Genomic DNA, 19,076 nt, shown 5'->3' with positions numbered 1-19,076 from the left:
TTCGGAATCACATTTCGGACACTTCTCCATGTCTGTGTATTCCCCTCTGAAAAGAATGCAGTCATTAGGACAAGCGTGGATAGAATTGTAATCCATCCCCAAGTTTCGCAAAATCTTTCTTGCTTCATCTCAGGAATCTGGCATCACATTGTCAGCTGGTAGAATGTGCTCTTTCAGCAATCTACACAACATAAAAATATGATACAGTCGTGTAAAAATCTATCAGATCATTATACACCATGAGTTCTATTAAAGTAAACTAATTGTAATAGATCACCTGAAAAGCGCTGTGACGCTAGTGTCACTCCATCCAAACTTTGCCTGCATGTTGAGAAGAACCAGGAGTGCTTTCAATCTAGACATACGTGCTCCATTATACAATGATGTATCGGCTTCACTTTTCATATCATCATAGATAAGCCTTTCTGAATCCATGATCGTCTCGATCATTTCATCAATCTCGGGCTCAAACATTGCCTCGTTGGGAATGTGCTCTGCATGATCATCCCCCGAGCTGTCAGAGGCTACATCTTGTGGCCTCACATATGCTGCTTGACCAAAGCGCCTGCGAATACGTCTATTGGGTTGCAAGATTGCTGCTTGTTGGCCAGCGTCAGAGTCCGACGAGTTATAATTGGCAACAACTCGATCTATAATAGATGGATCGAACTCGCCAAATTCGCGAACGTGCTGCAAAGAAACACGTCTTGTCCGTCGCACAGCATGCTTGCATTGATTACAAGGACATAAGACCCTCGTTGAGAGATAGGTGTTTCGGTTGGACGGTCCCACATCCTCGTCGCTACTCATAATGAGGATAAAAAACTTATAACCTAGACAACAAATTTAATATTCTATTGGCATTCTTCGTCTTATCTCTCTCTCTCTCTCTCTCTCTCTCTCTCTCTCTCTCTCTCTCTCTCTCTCTCTCTCTCTCTCTACCTCACATTCTCTAGTCATGTCCAATCCCCGCACACCTCGGTCTAGAGGTGCACGGAGATCAGAACCACCGGGTTATAATCTCGTCTTTATTGGTCAATACCTATATTTGTGGGTACAAGAAATCTAGACACCCACGTCTACATGATACTGCATGTAGTGGACAAAATCCCTTTGCCTCTTCTCTAGCTGTAGCACTTCACTTCATCTTAACATCTTTTCACAGTAGATCTTTTCACTGTTCGTCTAACTCTAAACCCTAAACCGTAAGTAATTCTTGCGTGGACTCGATCTAACGTAAATAAGCGTAAATCTAAATAAACATAAATCTAACTAAAAATAAAGCTAAATCTAATTTAACGTAAGTCTAATGACTAGAGGTTGTCTAGATGGTCATTGTGTCGGGGATGTAGTGACTCTTGCCGCCCTGAAGATCCACCTTCTTCCCTATCTTCTGAAGACATTTCACCAGTACTTTTGGATCGACGGAGCCCACTATGAGTGAAGGCAGCAATACCCTATATTCCAGTGAGGGCTTTCTTCACCCGCTTCATGCAGGCATCGCAGTCTATGGAGACCCGCATCTAATCTAATATAACGTAAATCTAAATCTAGCTTAAATAAACGTAAATATAGTTAAAAATAAACCTAAATCTAATTTAATGTAAGTCTACATATAACCTAATCTTTAACGTCTTTTAAGATAGTTTCCTACGACGTTATAACTCTCTTCTTCCTGTGTGTGTGCGCGTGTGTGGATGTGTGTGCCAATAAAAAGAGATAAATGGTATAACCTTTCTATCACCCATGCCAAGTATGATAGATTGATTATGCCATTTCTCTCTTGAATAATAGGTCTTCAGTTCAACTCCTCGTCGGCTAGATCTTTAGGTCTTTTAATTTTAATTAGTTTCCTACGACGCTCCCTTAGTTTCTCTTTCTTTCTCTTTCAATGTGTGTGCGTTTTTTTGGATCGTATGCATGTTTTCTTTCTCTTTTCCTCTCTCAATGTGTGCGTTTTTTGTTTATGCATGTTCTCTCTCTCTTTTCCTCTCTCAATGCGTGCGTTTTTTGTTTATGCATGCTCTCTCTCTCTTTTTCTCTCTCAATGTGTGTGTGCATTCTTTGTTTATGTATGTGTGTGCGTTTTTGCACTCTCTCTCGCTCTCTCTCTCTCTCTCTCTCTCTCTCTCTCTCTCTCTCTCTCAAAAACACTATGTGTGTGTGTGTATGTGTGTGTGTGTGAGAGAGAGAGCGAGGGAGAGAGAAAGAGGGGAAGGGAACATGAGAATGAGGAGAGGGAAGGAGCATACCTGGCTCTCCTTCCTCTCCTCGTGTGTGTGTGTGTGTGTGTGTGTGTGTGTGTGTGTAAAAGAAAAAGAGAGAGAGAGAGAGAGAGAGAGAGAGAGAGTGAGTGAGGGAGAGCGTTACCTGCTCTTTGCTTGAGGGCGCTGAAAAACTCAGATCTGAGATCTGAGTTTTTGGGCGCGCTCGGTTATTTTTTTTACCCCAGTTGGCGTCGCTATGAGCGTCGCTATAAGCGTCGCTAATGTGAAGAGCCTCTTGTAGTGGAATGCACGAATACTGCAAGCATAAGCGTTCCGAAGTGCAAAAAGCAATCAAGCATGGGTGGAGCAGACCAGATTGGTTGGCCAAAGAAGATTGGAAGCATGCGAGAAAAGAAGCGCGCGAGAATCCCGACAAGTGGAAGCAACAAAAGGAGGCAGCCAGAGCGCAAGTAGAGGCACGGAGCTCACACCACTTGGGGAGCGGCGGGTGGGCATCATTTGAGGCCGATTTTGTAAGTGTTTTCGTATCTATGTTTGATAATTTAGGGTTTATGGGATTTGAAATTCTAACATAATGGATTCTTTGTATGTTTTGATAGTGGTCGTTTACAGGACGTGATCCCACATCGTACGAGCGTGAGTACGCAGGCAGGAAGGGCTTTAACGCCCTTATAGACATCCTGACTTCTCGTGGCGGCATGGTTAGTATTAGGGTTTATTGTCATTTACAAGACGTGATCCCACACCGTACGAGCGTGAGTACGCAGGCAGGAAGGGCTTAAACGTCCTTATAGACATCCTGACTTCTCGTCGCAGCATGGTTAGTATTAGGGTTTATTCTTTTCTATTTATTGTATTGTTTTATAAACGTCGCTATATGTTTATACTTATAAAAAGCTATCTTATTGTTTTTTTTACAGAATCCGACAGATACGGTGCTTCGACGCGATGAGACGTCTGATTAGACGACGTCAGTTTAGCCATAGCTAGATAGCATTAGTTTCTTTTTGTCATAGATTATGTATCATGAAATGACTTTTATACGTCTTTTTAAAAACCGTGTATATTTTTTAAATAATGACAATGGTTTGTAACTATTACATTTGCAATGATTAACAATCAAGTGATTTTTCTTTTGATGCTCTGTACAATTGTCATTGATTTACTTTCATCAATTCACGCTTGTCATTTTTGTATGTTTATTTTGCAAACAATACGTACTATAAATGATGGAGTTAATGATTATATTGTCTTGTGGGTGACTATTTTGGGTCTATATTTACCTCTGCACTTTTTTTCAAAGGTAAATAGACAAATAAAACATTCAATATGGTAAAAAATTTCATCTTGAGCGTCGCTATGACCGTCGCTATATTAGGCTCTGCAGCGTTGCTATAGCCATCGGTATTGATGGCCCTGCAGCGTCGCTATAGGCGTCGCTATAAACGTCGCTATATAGCGACGCCTATAGCGACACTTATAATGACTGCCATAGCGACGCATATAGCGACGTTCTCGTATCGACGCTAATAGCGACGCTCTTAGCGACGCCGGAGGTTATAAAAACCCAGTGTATTTCCGTCGCTAAAAGAGTCACAAGAGCACACAACCTCTTGTAGTGAAAATAATTAAGAATTGGTAAAAGGTCCATCAACTCAGCAATCTCTCTACCCATTTGGGATACAAATGTGAGGGTTGGTCTTTGTCGAGCATTTAATCCATATTCTACGGGTGAAAAAACTTTAGCTATCCTTTTAAAACTACACTAATGCCAAAAAATAATATCTTGAAATTTGAAGCGTGCGTGAGCTCAATAGTAGAAAGAGTTTCTCTCTCTCCCCTCATGCATGTGCATGTGTACGCACACACAAACAATGTGATGGTTTCTCTCTCTCTCTCTCTCTCTCTCTCTCTCTCTCTCTCTCTCTCACATGGTCAATAATGTAGATAACAACCCCTACAGTTGCATGTCATGCATGTCCTCAAAGCGAAATAGCCTCAAGTCGACGTTAGGCGAGTTTTTTTTTTCTGAAGCTCTTCAAAGAAATACATACTTCCAAATTTTGGTCTTGAGAAAATCCCATTGAAAAGATAAAGCCAAATATATCTTCAAAAATTACATTTCCATTAAACAAAAAAATCACTAAAACTCTTCGTTTTTTTTTGTTATATATTCAAAAAGTAAATTCGAATTAAGTAACAAAACCTCGAAAGTTATGCCTTTCTTGTATGTGCAATCAAACTTGAACATTTATTTTATGTAAAATAGAAAGTCTTTTGACTTTAGATTTGAAAAGGGTTGTCAATTCTTACATTATCCAAAGGCTGCCATTTCTTACAACCTTATCCTTCACTTTTGCATTTTACCTTACCCTTCACTTTTGCATTTTAGATTAGATGTTTTACAAGGTGTTTTTTGAAATGAACCAAGGAGTGACACGTGGAGGCCCAGTCCTTCCTTGATTTTTTATTTTTTTTTGCAAAACTCACAGACTGAGTACAAAATATATTGAGCACCACAAAAAATTACAATGCTAACCATGCTCACCCGAGCCATGGCATCCATGAGTACAAACTGAGCCATGGCATCCATGAGTACAAACTGACATACGGTGACCAAAAAGAATTACAAAGTTTCGGCTAACAAGGGAGCCACCCCACCACCAAATCCTGGAGCTAAAACAAGAAAAAGTATCATGATGAACAGAAGAGCGTACCGCATAAGGGGGGAGCCTGAGAGCTCCATCACCATCGCAAGAAACATCAGCCGAAAACAACAACTCCAAGCCGAAGACAACACATCCACCCCAGGCTTTTGAGGAGAGCCTTGCACCTTCAATGGGAGGATCAACGATGCCACCAGGAAGATGCAGGTTTGCCACCCCTGCATAACCCGTCGCCGAGCCAGAAAAACTACCAACGGCACCTTCCGCAGATTTCCTTGGCGGACTTCATTCCCTTCCAAAGGAAGGAGGGGCAGCCGTCAGCCCCCCTGACCAAAAATAGGTAGTGCGAGGTTGATGCCGAAGAGCAGGAGAAAGATCGGCCAGGGTCCCCCCCCCCCCCCCCCCCCCCCCCGCCCCCCGGGGATATCCTCCGAACACCTGCGCAGCAGGGCACCTCCCCGACGGCACTGGATTCGCCATGCCCGTCATCCCCTCAGGCAGCAGGAGCGTCCGTAACCCTAGGCAGAGCCACCCGGAGCACTCCCTTGCTCATGCACGCCCTCCTAAGTTGAAGCAGAAACCCTCGCGGCACTCAGAAACCCTTGCGGCTTTTAGGCATTCCTTCCTTGAAAATTTTAAGTTGCTTCATATATAGAATAGAAGATTTGACATTTTCTTTTAACAAAAACAAAAAGAGAGAGGAGCGAAAACTTTTATGGCCTGGATTGCATAGGCCCTGGCATGGGACGCCGCCATTGGCGAGCAAGTGTGAACTCGGAGATCAATATCAAAGGATTCAGTTTGTTCTATTTGAAAACGAAGTGTCGATGGAGCTGGAGCCTCCAATTAAGAGCTCCGACAAGAGTTTTCAAGGTATTAATCTCTGTTAGATAATTAATCCATGTCATCACACAAGTCAGCAACCCACACACGTGGTCAGATGCCAAACGGCCCGCATTCCCATGAATCACTTGAAGTGAACCGTATTGTAACTACCATACATCCTGTATAAAACTGTGCCTTCCCTAATCAATACACATCTCATTCTGGCCTATCCTCTTCTTGGGTTTCTCAGGCTTAACAGCCTCCTTCTCTCTCTCTCTCTCTCTCTCTCTCTCTCTCTCTCTCTCTCTCTCTCTCTCTCTCTCTCTCTCTCTCTCTCTCTCTCTCTCTCTCTCTCTCTCTCTCTCTCTCTCTCTCTCTCTCTCTCTCTCTCTCTCTCTCTCTCTCTCTCTCACATGGTATCATCGCACCCAAGGCCTCATTCTCCCACACCTGTGAGGCGCCCCACCATGCAGTCACCTGCGCCTCTCCAGCTCTGGGAGCAGAACCTCCTGGTGGTTCTTCTAGCTTCCATACGGCGAGCTCTCCATGCCTTCTGCGGACCTTCTACTGTGGGAAGGTACCCCCACCTCAAGCCCGAAGGCCCCACGGCTGTTGCACCTCCATCAGCCTCTCCGCTTCAGGCGCAGACCCCTCCGGCAGGCGCTGCTGCTCGCCCTACCTCCTGTGTTGACGTTGCTTGTGATGACCAGGTCATCACTGCCTTCCTTGCAAACCTTGCTGTTGTGAATGGTGATGGTGATACTACCATCGTTGTAGCATTTCTCGGGAACCCGGCTCCTGCAAACCAAACATTGGTTCAAGCCTCCCATCCTACTGCGGCTGGTCCTTCCAATGCTCCAGTCGAAGGTGCCGCCGCACCTCGGCATGTAATTACCCCTGCAGCCCAACCTGCTGCTGCCAACGCTGTTGCAGTCAACAAGAATCCCACGCCTGTTGCAGACGACGAGCCTGCTGCAGAAGATGACACTCCTGCTAATGCAGTTGCTGTCGCACCTTCTGCAGACGACCCTGCTACGGCCATTATCGCCGTCAAACCCTTCCAATTGAAATCTATTGTAGCAAAGAGGTCTGCCCTTGCTCCGTGCACATTAGATTATATTTTAGATGGTGCAACCATCATAGCAGCCCAGGTTGACAGAATCCCCGCGACCATCAAAACTGATGGTGCCCACGCCACTTCCGACACTGGTGTAGTTCTTAAAGCAACCAAAAATTCAGTTGCCATCCCTACAGAAGAAGGTGTTGCAGCCAAAGATGTTGCTGCAAAGAATGTTAGTGTACCTCGTGCTGTCGGTGCCGCCTCCTCGCTTGAGTCCCTCCTCTCAATCAGTGCCAACAAGGAGAGTTATTTCCTTGGGGAGCTCTTGCATCCTCAATCAGTGCAGCCCCATGCTGCCAACAACTCCCTGGTTTTAGCTCGCAAAGCTTGGTGGCATCTTGAAGCGAGAAATTTAACAAGCAGTATTGCACCGGCTGCCTCTTGGGACGTTTCTATCGAACCTCATGTTGGGGTATAAAGCCCAATGTGGTCGCCCAGGTAAGTGGGCGGGCCGCCAAGTATGTACACATATTCTTTTGTAAAAACCTAATAAGAACTCACTATGCTCTACACATTACAGTAGAGCGAGTTCACCATATCGTCGTGCTCTTCTTCTCGCACACTCTCTCTCGCGTCGCACTTCCGCTCGTACTCCTTCAACTGGTATCAGAGCTCAGATCGAGGCTCGGGGCAGCACTGCAGGAGGCTAGAGTCACCAACTCAGATTGGAGTGAAATTCGACAGGCAAAGACATGGCCCCAAATCTCGTGGGATCTCGGTCACCGTTCGGCTTCGACAAAGTTCTGCGCAGGCCATTTTCGACTACGTGGTCTCAGCGAGTGCAGATCCGACTCTGCAAATTTGGGGTTTTCGGCCTACGACTGCAAGTGCTGAGGATATCGACACTCCCAGAGTGTTGATTTGTGGTTGTCTACACATCAAAGGACGGCTCACAGTTCTTGGAGGTGTGTCACATACAACACGGGCGCATCTACACACAGACTGTAGGCGACATCCACTAGTTCATCAGGTAGCTTGTGTTTGCTGCTTGATATTCCAGATTTCATCCTGACATTGCAGGTACTTCCACATGGGATGTATTGTCAGAGATGATGTATGTCTGTTGAGGGTTTGCTGGCTGTGAGTCACACAGCAAACAACCGCCGCAGCGGTTACAGCATACAGTGGGAAATTTGTGGATGTATGACTTTGTGGGAAGTCTATGTACTGTCAGATTTACTGCAGCCTTTGTTGAGGGTCGAGTGAGGTTTTATTGAGCTGGGGGATTCTCGAATGTTGAGATCCTTTCGGTGATACAGGTCTTGGAGCGATCCCTCGAGCACCCTTAGATAGGCAGCTAGGATGTATTGACTGTGAGTTAGACAGTTGGGATTGCATCTTTGCTTTACTGCCGTTGAGGCATTGTCGCAGTCTATGCTTACAGGACAGTCAGAGACAGTACAGGTGCAGGACAGGTTTACCCACAGCTTACAGTGTCAAAGAGACAGTGTTTTTGAGTTGTTTTTTGGTCTGTTTTTTAGTACACCAGAGCCATTTTACAAAGGAGACTCTGCCGAAATTTATGCAGAATCCGAAGCTTTCTTGGTTCATTTGACAGGTTGATATTGGTTCAGAGGTCAGTTTACAGGGGAAACTCCGCCGAATTTTTCCCAGGAAAGTAAACTACTGTGAAGCGTAGCTATGGCTGGATCACAGGACACTGCTCTTTACAATATCAAGAAGCTGGATAGAACCAATTTCCCATTGTGGAAGCAGCAGATTTGGCACGTGTTGGTACAAAAGAAGCAAATAAAACCTATAAAGCTCAAGGGGATAAAACCAGAAGATATGGACGAAGATGAATGGAGCGAAATGGATGAATTGGCACTTTCTACCATTATGCTGACTTTGGCAGAAAGCGTTTACTTCAATGTAGCAGACGAGATGTCGGCTTATCAAGCATGGTTAAAGCTGAGTGATCTTTATGAGAAGCAGAGTGCAGCTTCACAGGTATACTGGCTTAAGAAGCTTGTTGACTTGAAGATGAAAGAAGGGACACCTATGTCCAATCATCTGAATGAATTCAACACAATCTATAGTCAGTTTTCAGCTCAAGGTGTCAAGTTTGATGAACCTGTTAGAGCTATGTTCCTGTTGATCACATTGCCGGAAAGTTGGGACACTTTTCGCACAGCTTTGAGTAATTCTGCACCTCCAGATGGTTTGAACATAGCAGGTGTAGAAGGAAGTCTGCTTACTGAAGAAACCAATAGAAAGACAATGGACAAAGGCAAAGGAACGGCCTTAGTTGTCAGGGGAAGGACCAAAGAAAAGTACAAAGGTGGAAAGAGGAATCAGTCTCCTGGCAAGTCCCGCAGTGCTAAAGGCAAGAGTGACATAGAATGCTACCATTGTGGCAAGAAGGGTCACATGAAAAGAGACTGCAGAGAATGGAAAGCAGAAAAAGGCAAAGAGAAAGTTGAAGACCATGGTGAGAAGAACAAGTCCTCAGTGAAGATTCAAGAAATAAATGTGACAAACACTGTTGCAGAGGATGACAGTCTAGTGTCAGGAGACATCTACTTCTTGAAGAATACAATGGACTAAGCTCTTCTTACAGCATCTGATGGAAATGCACTGAGTGAATGGATTATAGACTCAGGGGCATCACTTCATGTGTCTCCAAACAAGGAGTGGTTTACCTCTTATGTGACCACTAAAGATCATGTTCGGCTAGGCAATGGGCAGACATGTGAGATCTTAGGTGTTGGAGATGTTCAATTGAAGTTTCAGAATGGCTCTTCTTTCACGCTGAAGAATGTGAGACATGTTCCCGCAATTACAAAGAGCTTGATCAGCACAGGTTTACTTGATGATGCTGGCTACGTCACCACTTTTGGACAGAACATGTGGAAGATATCCAAGGGTTCTATGACAGTAGCACATGGAGTAAATTCTGGAGGACTTTACATGATTTATGTATCAAATGTCTCTAAAAATGTAATCAATGTAACCGAGCAGCCGAACGTTTCTTTGTGGCATAGCCGATTAGGACATATGTCCAAGAAGAGAATGGAAATCTTGTCTCGTTCTGGTTATTTTCCTGGCTTTTCATTTAATGATTTTGAATTCTGTGAACATTGTCTGTATGGTAAGCAAACACAGCAGCCACATAAGCATAGAAGCAATAGAAGAGATACACAGTTGGCACTTGTTCATAGTGATTTGTGTGGACCTATGCCTAACCTATCTCTAGGGGGAGCTTCTTACTTTATGACATTTATAGATGATTACTCGAGGAAAGTATGGGTTTACTTTCACAAGCACAAGGATGAAGCGTTTAGTGTTTTCAAAACGTTTGTGACACTTGTGGAGAATCAGAGTGGCAAGAAGCTTAAATGCTTACGCACTGACAATGGTGGAGAGTATGTTTTAAAGGCCTTTCAGGACTTTTGTGAGTCAAAAGGTATAAAACGTGAACTTACAGCTCCTTACAATCCTCCTCAAAATGGTGTTGCTGAGAGGATGAATAGGACCATACAAGAGAAGGTCACAAGTATGTTGTCTAATGCACAGCTGCCAAATGGGTTTTGGGTTGAAGCTGTATCAACAGCTGTTCATCTTGTAAATAGATCTCCTAGCAAGGTTTTGCAGAAGGATTCAGTGCCAGAGATGGTATGGTCAGGCAAAATGCCCTCATACAAGCATCTCAGAGTCTTTGGCTGTGAGGCATATACTCACATTCCAAAGGAATTTAGGAACAAACTTGAGCCAAAGAGTAGAAAGTGCATCTTTCTAGGCTATGGTAATTCTGGTGAGATGGGGTACAGACTTTGGGATCCCGAATCCAGAAAGGTTGTCCGCAGCAATGATGTTCACTTTAATGAATCCAAATATCATTCTAAACCAGAGAGGGTTGAGGAGATTAAAAGAGTTGTCTTCCAAGAAGATGGACCTGCACGTGCAAGACAAAATGTCAGGGCTCAAGAGGAGCAAGGACAGGATAGAGTGGAACCACAGGTTGTGGTTGAGCCTGAGCCACCTATTGTGCGTAGATATGGACGTGTCACGCGACCTCCTGATAGGTTTGTTCCATCTATGAACTATGTCATGTTGACTGATTGCAATGAGCCTTCATGTTACAAGGAAGCAGTGCAAATGAAGGACTCCAGGAATTGAAAATTGGCCATGCAATCAGAGATGACATCTCTGCATAAAAACCAGACATGGAAGCTAGTTAAATTACCACGGGGCAAAAAGGCTCTACCTTGTAAATGGGTTTACGGGTATAAGATCACCGCTCATGATAGTCAGCCAAAGTACAAAGCAAGGCTTGTTGCCAAGGGCTTTAAGCAAGAACACGGCATTGACTTTGAGGAAGTCTTCTCTCCGGTGGTCAAGATGAGTGCATTGAGATGCTTTCTTGCATTGGTTGCCATATTAGATTTGGTGTTGCACCAAATGGATGTCAAGACAGCGTCTTGCATGGTGATTTAGATGTGGAAATTTACATGCAGCATCCAGAAGGGTTTGTTGAGAAAGGCAAGGAAGATTGGGTATGCTAGTTGTTAAAGAGTCTTTATGGCTTAAAACAATCACCGAGGGCATGGTACCATAAATTCCACAAGTTTATGCTTTCTCAAGGCTACAAACGTAGTGAGTTCGATCACTGTCTATATACAAAGAAGGCTAAGGATGGCAGTTGTTTGATCCTTATTTTGTATGTGGATGACATGTTGATTGCTGGCAAGCACTTGGAAGAAATTTCAGCTTTGAAGTCAAAGATGGCAAAATCGTTTGACATGAAAGACATGGGTGAGGCAAGTCATATACTTGGTATGCGCATTGAGAGAGACAGATCAAAGAAGTTGATTTGGTTATATCAAACAGAGTATATTGACAAGGTTTTGCAACGTTTCAATATGGAGAAGGGAAAGGCACTGAGTGTTCCATTGCCACCATATGTGAAACTTAGCAAACAAGATTGTCCTATGTCTGAGGAAGAACATACTGAAATGGATAAGATTCCATATGCGTCTGCAGTGGGTAGTTTGATGTATGCAATGATTGCTACTCGCCCAGACATTGCATTTGCAGTGGGAGTAGTAAGTCGATACATGTCAAACCCAGGCAAGAAACATTGGGAGGCAGTGAAAGGAATATTGAGATACCTGAAAGCTACAAAGAGTATGCGTATATGCTATGGGAGTCAGGAGCTAAGTGTAAAGGGTTTTACAGACTCAGATTATGTAGGTGACCTAGACAACCGAAGCTCTACGTCAGGGTATGTCTTTACATTGGCTGGTGGAGCAATAGCATGGCGTTCTAGATTACAAGATTGTGTTACTCAGTCTACTACAGAGGCTGAATATGTTGCAGCATCAGAGGCATGCAAAGAATCAATTTGGCTTAATCGACTAGTAACAGATCTGGGAATCAAAGAAGAGATGCCTGTGTTATATTGTGATAGTCAAAGTGCTATACAATTGGCTCGCAATCCAATTTATCACTCAAAGACAAAGCATGTGGATGTGAAGTATCATTTCATCAGGGAAATGCTCGAGGATAAGCAACTTCAGCTTGTCAAAGTTCACACCACAGAAAATCCTGCTGATCTACTTACAAAAGGACTTCCCTCAGAGAGCTTTGCGCATTTTCGCAAGCAGTTAGGTGTAGGGTAGTACATCACTTCTCTACATCTCTTGTATATTAGCTTGTATAGTAGCTTCTCTCACACTTAAAGTACCACATTGGACTTTAAGTGGGAGGTTGTTGGGGTATAAAGCCCAATGTGGTCGCCCAGGTAAGTGGGCGGGCCGCCAGGTATGTACACATATTCTTTTGTAAAAACCTAATAAGAACTCACTATGCTCTACACATTACAGTAGAGCGAGTTCACCATATCGTCGTGCTCTTCTTCTCGCACACTCTCTCTCGCGTCGCACTTCCGCTCGTACTCCTTCACCTCAAAGCATTGATAGATCCACCAATGCTGCAGAAAATTACATAAATCCATTGGTTGCAGGTAATCAAGCCACCTCTTACATTGCTGGTCCCACATGCCGCTTTTGTCGAAGAACCCCGCACAAAACGTGCAGCTCAACACCGAAGACCCGCTTTGACGGTGAGCCACCTCGCAAGCCTCCTACATCGAGCGGTGTTTTACACCTTTCCTCCAAGGATTTGAGCAAATCCAAACTCTGCCCTCTCCTTAAAGCTACAGTAAATAACTATTCAAATCCATTCTTCAAGCTGGATTTACTTGTTTCTTACATGGTTGTAAACCTCCCACCTGAGAATCAATTTCACCCCTTACCAGTTGAAGCATTCTTCCACACTGACTCTCAGATATCGGATGCTGCCATGAATGGATTTTCTTTGACATTTGCCAATGACAACCACTTTTCTGACACCACTGCTGTTGTAGTGTCTTTGGCCCACATCCTCCTTGTTGGAGTCATTTCCAATATTGTAGTTGGAGTACTCAAAGGTCTTATGCAAACACCGAATGGCTGCCTACTCCCATCGTCTTCCATTGTTTTTTACCCTGGTGGCCTCGCCTACAAGAGCCCTACCTTCCATTCTGAGCTGACTCCTCAAACTCACCAATTTGTGTGTGTAACCCTCATATTGCAAGCTCTCCTGTTCATTCAACAAATGGTACCTACTCTGAGATTTCTTACCTTGCTTCCCTTTCCACACTTAACCTCGACATCAACTTTGACTCTAACCGATGATTTCATGCTTTCATCTCTATTGCGGGGGCAAAAATGTCATGTTCAAGATCGTGAAAGCATGCACGTAGTGGACCTGTCAAATGATATTAAAGCACATACAAAGCGAAGATCAGACTTGAAGATTCAACTCTTGATGAAGGCAACCATTGACCCTGGCTGAATCAATTTCCATCCTCGTTCATGACTCCATTATGTAAAGGTTGCATAAGCATGCTCATTGTATAAAAACCAAAGCATGTAGCTTCACATTCACCATGAATCCATAACATATGGATGCCCTTGTATGACGACATGTCTTACGGGGGCGTGTTAGATAATTAATCCATGTCATCACACAAGTCAGCAACCCACACACATGGTCAGATGCCAAACGGCCCGCATTCCCATGAATCACCTGAAGTGAACCGTATTGTAACTGCCATACGTCCTGTATAAAAGTGTGTCTTCCCTAATCAATACACATCTCATTCTGGCCTATCGTCTTCTTGGGTTCCTCAGGCTTAACAGCCTCCTTCTCTCTCTCTCTCTCTCTCTCTCTCTCTCTCTCTCTCTCTCTCTCTCTCTCTCTCTCTCTCTCTCTCTCTCTCTCTCTCTCTCTCTCTCTCTCTCTCTCTCTCTCTCTCTCTCTCTCTCAATCTCGTCATCTCTGTGATCCTAAGTTTACAGGCCGAGGTCGACGTCTTTGCTCAAGTCCTTAATAGGCTCTCTCACTTGCAAGAGAGAGAGAGAGAGAGAGAGAGAGAGAGAGAGAGAGAGAGAGAGAGATGACGGTTACTCCCTGTTACTCAAGCGAGTGATGCACCCGTGTTCGAAAATGAGAGAGATGAAGATGTCTATTATCGTACTCTGGCCCATGGGAACATCACGGAAAAATAGAAATACATAAGGATAGAGTCTCCCATCCATCTGCATGGTGATGGAGGGAATGAAATGCCTACTCCAGGCATTTTATTCCTGTGCGTGAGAATCTATGTGAAAGAAGCACCAAATACTCCCGGGCAGGGCGGGGTGGAGGGTGTGGGAATAATTAATCCACATCACCACACAGTCATCATCCTAGTAGGCACAACGGCTTGCATATCCCAACATATCACGCGGCCTCGTAAATTTTTGTAACTGCCATGCATCTGTATATAATTACACACCTCATAATCAATATCATCGCATTGCCTAATCGGCTTCTTGCCTCCCTCCCTGTGTATCCTCCTATCAGACTTAACAGCCTTCTCTCTCTCTCTCTCTCTCTCTCTCTCTCTCTGCGTGGAACATTCTCTACATGGTATCATCGCAGCAGGCAATCCTGGCTGCCCTGTGCGAAACCCCACAATGCAGCCTCCTGCGCATACCTTGCTATGGCACAGAGCCTCATTGCCGCTTCTCCTCGCTGGCTTGTGGCGAGCCCGCCATGCCTCTTGCGCCAAGCCTATGCCTCCAGGAACCAATGCACATCCCTCGCCTCGCTCGCGATTTCTTCAAGCCTCTCCTCGTGGCCAGTGCTCACGACCCCAAGCCAGCAGACGCCGACGCTGCTGCAAACAGTCCAGACAGGCCAGCCACGACCTCAGCAGACACCCATCCTGCAGGCCTAGGTGACGTCGCACCGGTGTATGACATCCAGTCGGCCATTGCCAACACTGCTGCAAAAAACGCGGCTTACACCTCTGCTGGCGAAAAAGACGATGGTGAAACTCCTGCTGCCCTTGAAACAATTGTTTTGCAGACGACCCTGCTGCGGCCAAGACTGCCGCCCACCCTGCAAAAGAAGGGGCTTTCAACAAAATCGCTGCCTCACATGATACTGCACCACCCAATGATGTTGTTTGTGCTGCAACCATCATTGAAGGCCTGCTCTCAAGCCACGCTGCTCCGGTGGTTCAATTCGCTCAAGCCTGGCCTGTCCAAGTTGCTGACAACCTTGGCGCATCCCTGCATGCCACCACTCCAGACGGGACCCTTGACCTTCTTGCAGCCAACCCGATCGAATCGATCACAGTCGAGGATGACATTTTACTGGCCCCTTGTTGCCATGATGCATTCCCTGCAGCCAAAGATCGTGCTGCGTTCAATTCAGCAGTGCCTGGCACCACCATTCAAGCCTTCCTTGAGAGCCTTGCTGCTGAAGAACCTGCTTTGGTTAAATCCATCCATGCCTGGCCCCTTGAAGTTGCTACCCATCAAGCTGCAATTCATGCTCCTGAATCCACTTAGGAACTTGCTCTCGAGGCACCCAAGCCTACATTCTCCATTGGAGCCTCGACTTTCTACGCTGCAAACTCTGCACCACTTCTTGCTGGAACTATCCTAGCCACTTGTGTGGATGCTTACCTTGCATAGACTCCATTCCGGGCATCAACCTTGCTTCCGCACAAACAAGTGCTCGTAGTGGTTGCTGCACCACGTGCAGACGAGCCTTCTGTGGCCGGTGCTATCGCCACCCCTCTGGAATTATCAGCTCGTGAAGCCAAGAAGTCTTCCCTTGCTGCCACAGTTGCTACAGGTGTAGCCATCAAAGCAACCAAGGCTATTGTCGCAAACCTCGTTGCCATCAAAAGAGATGGCGCCCACACCATTGCCGACCTTGGTGCAGCCCTTAGATCCGCCAAAAATGCCACGAAAGATAGTGCTGCAAACAATGGTGTCGGACCCACAACAATACAACCTCCGTCTGAAGATGGAAATGGTTTCAAGAGTACCATCATTGGAAACCTGGCTGCTGCACCTCCGATTGTTGGCGCCACTGCTAAGGACCTTCTTGCCAACCTGACCACTCCTCACGTGGTTCAATCCACCAAGGCATGGCATGACGTTTCAAGCGCTGCCCACCCAGCTAGCCATGCACCTGTTCCCAATCTTGATATTGATGTAGCAACCAACTACAAGCCTCAAACCTCTCGATTGCATGAGCCATGCACCCTACCTGCTGCTAAAGGTCGTCGATTGAGGCAGGTCAAACCTCAAGTTGCCGAGCTTAATGATGAGGCACACCCCTCTGCAGCAATTTCCTGCGAGAATTCAACCTGGCCATCTTTCCCACCATCATGGTCTTCCATTGTTTTTGATCCCGGTGGCCATGTCTACAAGACCTCCAACTTACACCCTCAGCTGAAGCCCCAACTACACCATGAAAGGATGTTGAAACCTCACCTTGGCTCCTTGCGGTTCATTCAGCCAATGATAATCTCATGCTTTCACTTCGCTTGGGGGGGCAAATGTGCAATTTACAAGCTCGTGAAATCACTCATGGAGTGACCCTGAAGAAGCCTTTCAAAGCTCGACCAAAGCAGCAATCAAAGCTGCTAATCTTCTTCATTACGAAGTCGGACCTTGATCCAGGTTGAGACCTCGGAAGTCACACCAAAAATAATTGCATACGCATATTGTATTTTTCCAAAGCATGTAGATCTATCTCACGATCACATCACAGTATGCACACATACATGCCTCCGTATGGACGATGTGTCTTACGGGGGCGTGTGGGAATAATTAATCCACATCACCACACAGTCATCATCCTAGTAGGCACAACGGCGTGCATATCCCAACATATCGAGCGGCCTCGTAACTTATTGTAACTGCCATGCATCTGTATATAATTACACACCTCATAATCAATATCATCGCATTGCCTAATTGGGTTCTTGCCTCTCTCCCTGTGTATCCTCCTATCAGGCTTAACAGCCTTCTCTCTCTCTCTCTCTCTCTCTCTCTCTCTCTCTCTCTCTCTCTGTGCGTGGCACATTCTCTACAGAGGGGGTGTTTAATTATCTGAGAGGACTTGTGGAAGGCTCCTTTTTCCCTCGAAGGGTGAGCGGAATGCATCTCTAATGTGGGTATAAACTCAGCAAGACATAACCACATGTTGCTCATCCTCGACGGCATGTAAATGTGTGTGTGTGTGTGAGAGAGAGAGAGAGAGAGAGACTCTGCATTTACTTAATGTGCTAATGTATTAGTGTGTGTGTGTGTGAGACGACAAATAGGCAGCGCTGTTTCGGTGCTTCCACAACATTTTGCGTCCCAAACTAAGCTATCTCTGCTGATGCAAGAGCCCAAAGATTGGCAATACTTCTGCTGGCAGTGATGCAACAACTTGGGCAACTAGTGAGCTTCTTCCCCTGCTTATTTGATAGTGAATATTTTGTGCAATAACAAGCCACAAGTATTCATCTGCCTGATCCTGTGGATCAATGGAAAAGTACATAATACCCATTTGAAGGTCTTTTAATCCCAAGGATTTGTGACACTGATCCTCATGCTGACATTGAACCTCCTTTGACTATCCTCCCAAGATTTGAGATTCGCCATGAGGAGCAGCCAAACCGGTTGTTGTATCGCCATATTCCTTGCTTCAATTACTCACCCGACTCTGCACTTGCTTGCCCAAATTGTGAGAAAATCAGCATCACTGGATTATTCCTATCTCGCATGTTTCTCGGAGTTTTTCTATACGCGAACCCACAGTCAGCTATCAACCTCTCTGCCTTTCCCGATACTGGAACACTGACTTGAACATGTCCATGAGACATGGATGATTGATTCCTTTGTCTGTCAGCTAGAGAAAGGGACCGTGGGTGAATGAGCTCAGCATTGTACGATGAGATTCTGATTGCCTTGGGGATATATGATTTCTCTTATTTAATGCGCTACCTCTCACACCTGAGTCTTACTTGAGATTTTTCTTTTTATGGTATAGTGGAGATTAGAAGCATTATATCCAAGAAGTTTTGGACAAATTCTCACAATAATTCCCACATTGTGACTTACCTCAACATCATGAGCTTCTGTGAGGGAGGCGCTGCATACCTAGCTAGGTATGCGGTGCCTCTCTAACAAAAGCTCATGATGTTATGCATTGTATGAAAAATGCTGAAAAAGACTCCGCTCTCCTACATGAGAAAATTGCTGAATCTTCTTGTGATATGGACATATTGTCCTTGGTAAACCTTATCCAAATCTGTTTACTTTACAAAAGCTTGGGTTCCCATTGAAAAAGAAGCTGAAATTCCAAACGTGTGTCATACGAAAGGGCCAGACAAGGTAAATAATACTTAGAACTTGAATGTGTGATGCACGGTTAGCAGGACATTGGCTTTTGTAGAGACGGGGCTAGGCAAGGATGTATAATCCAAAATTGCGATGTTGTCATATGCATGTATGGCATGGAGTTTGCGGGTGAATAGTTTATGTAGAGTGCGCATTTTGCACACTGTTTTGGAAAAACTTTTTCTTTGAGAAGAGTTATTTTTAAGGTGATGGAAATACTGTTACCACAGGAATGTTCATATCTGATCATCGGGCAGCGCTATTCTTAGCTAGAAAAATAACTTACATGGTGACATATTGTCATTTGGCCCTTAGTGATGGTTGACTTACAATCCTTTCATTCCAGGCGAAAAGAGTGTCGGCATGCGAACATCGTTTGGCATATGCTTTGTGTGAGGCAACACATTAAGGAAAACCATATTCCAGGGTTTATGTAATTAAGGACGGGCATATTTCTGCTGCATTTTATCTCGTTTTAGTTTGCAAAACAGTAAAATCCAAGGTTTTGAATCTTGGC

The 19,076-nt window shown here is 44.9% G+C and overlaps 1 protein-coding gene across 1 annotated transcript; it reads left to right on the top strand.

Annotated features, from left to right (window-relative positions):
* The first annotated feature begins 6,132 nt into the window (after positions 1–6,132).
* LOC147444336 (uncharacterized) lies at positions 6,133–13,676 on the top strand. Its single transcript, XM_086527833.1, has 2 exons — positions 6,133–7,238; positions 12,743–13,676. The coding sequence occupies exons 1-2, from the start codon at positions 6,133–6,135 to the stop codon at positions 13,674–13,676; spliced, it is 2,040 nt and encodes a 679-aa protein (XP_086383959.1).
* The last annotated feature ends 5,400 nt before the right edge of the window (positions 13,677–19,076 follow it).

Source organism: Adiantum capillus-veneris, chromosome 13 (genome assembly GCF_014529385.1).
Source record: "Adiantum capillus-veneris isolate H3 chromosome 13, ASM1452938v2, whole genome shotgun sequence".
Classification (NCBI taxonomy): domain Eukaryota; kingdom Viridiplantae; phylum Streptophyta; class Polypodiopsida; order Polypodiales; family Pteridaceae; genus Adiantum; species Adiantum capillus-veneris.
This window is presented reverse-complemented; position numbering and strand designations above follow the sequence as displayed.

What these genes read in the sequence shown, in the direction of transcription:
- LOC147444336 (XM_086527833.1), top strand. Translation starts at nt 6,133, where the DNA reads ATGGTATCATCGCACCCAAGGCCTCATTCTCCCACACCTGTGAGGCGC. An exon ending in TCTTGGGACGTTTCTATCGA is followed by an intron (nt 7,239 to 12,742) that starts ACCTCATGTTGG and finishes TCGTACTCCTTC; the next exon opens with ACCTCAAAGCATTGATAGAT.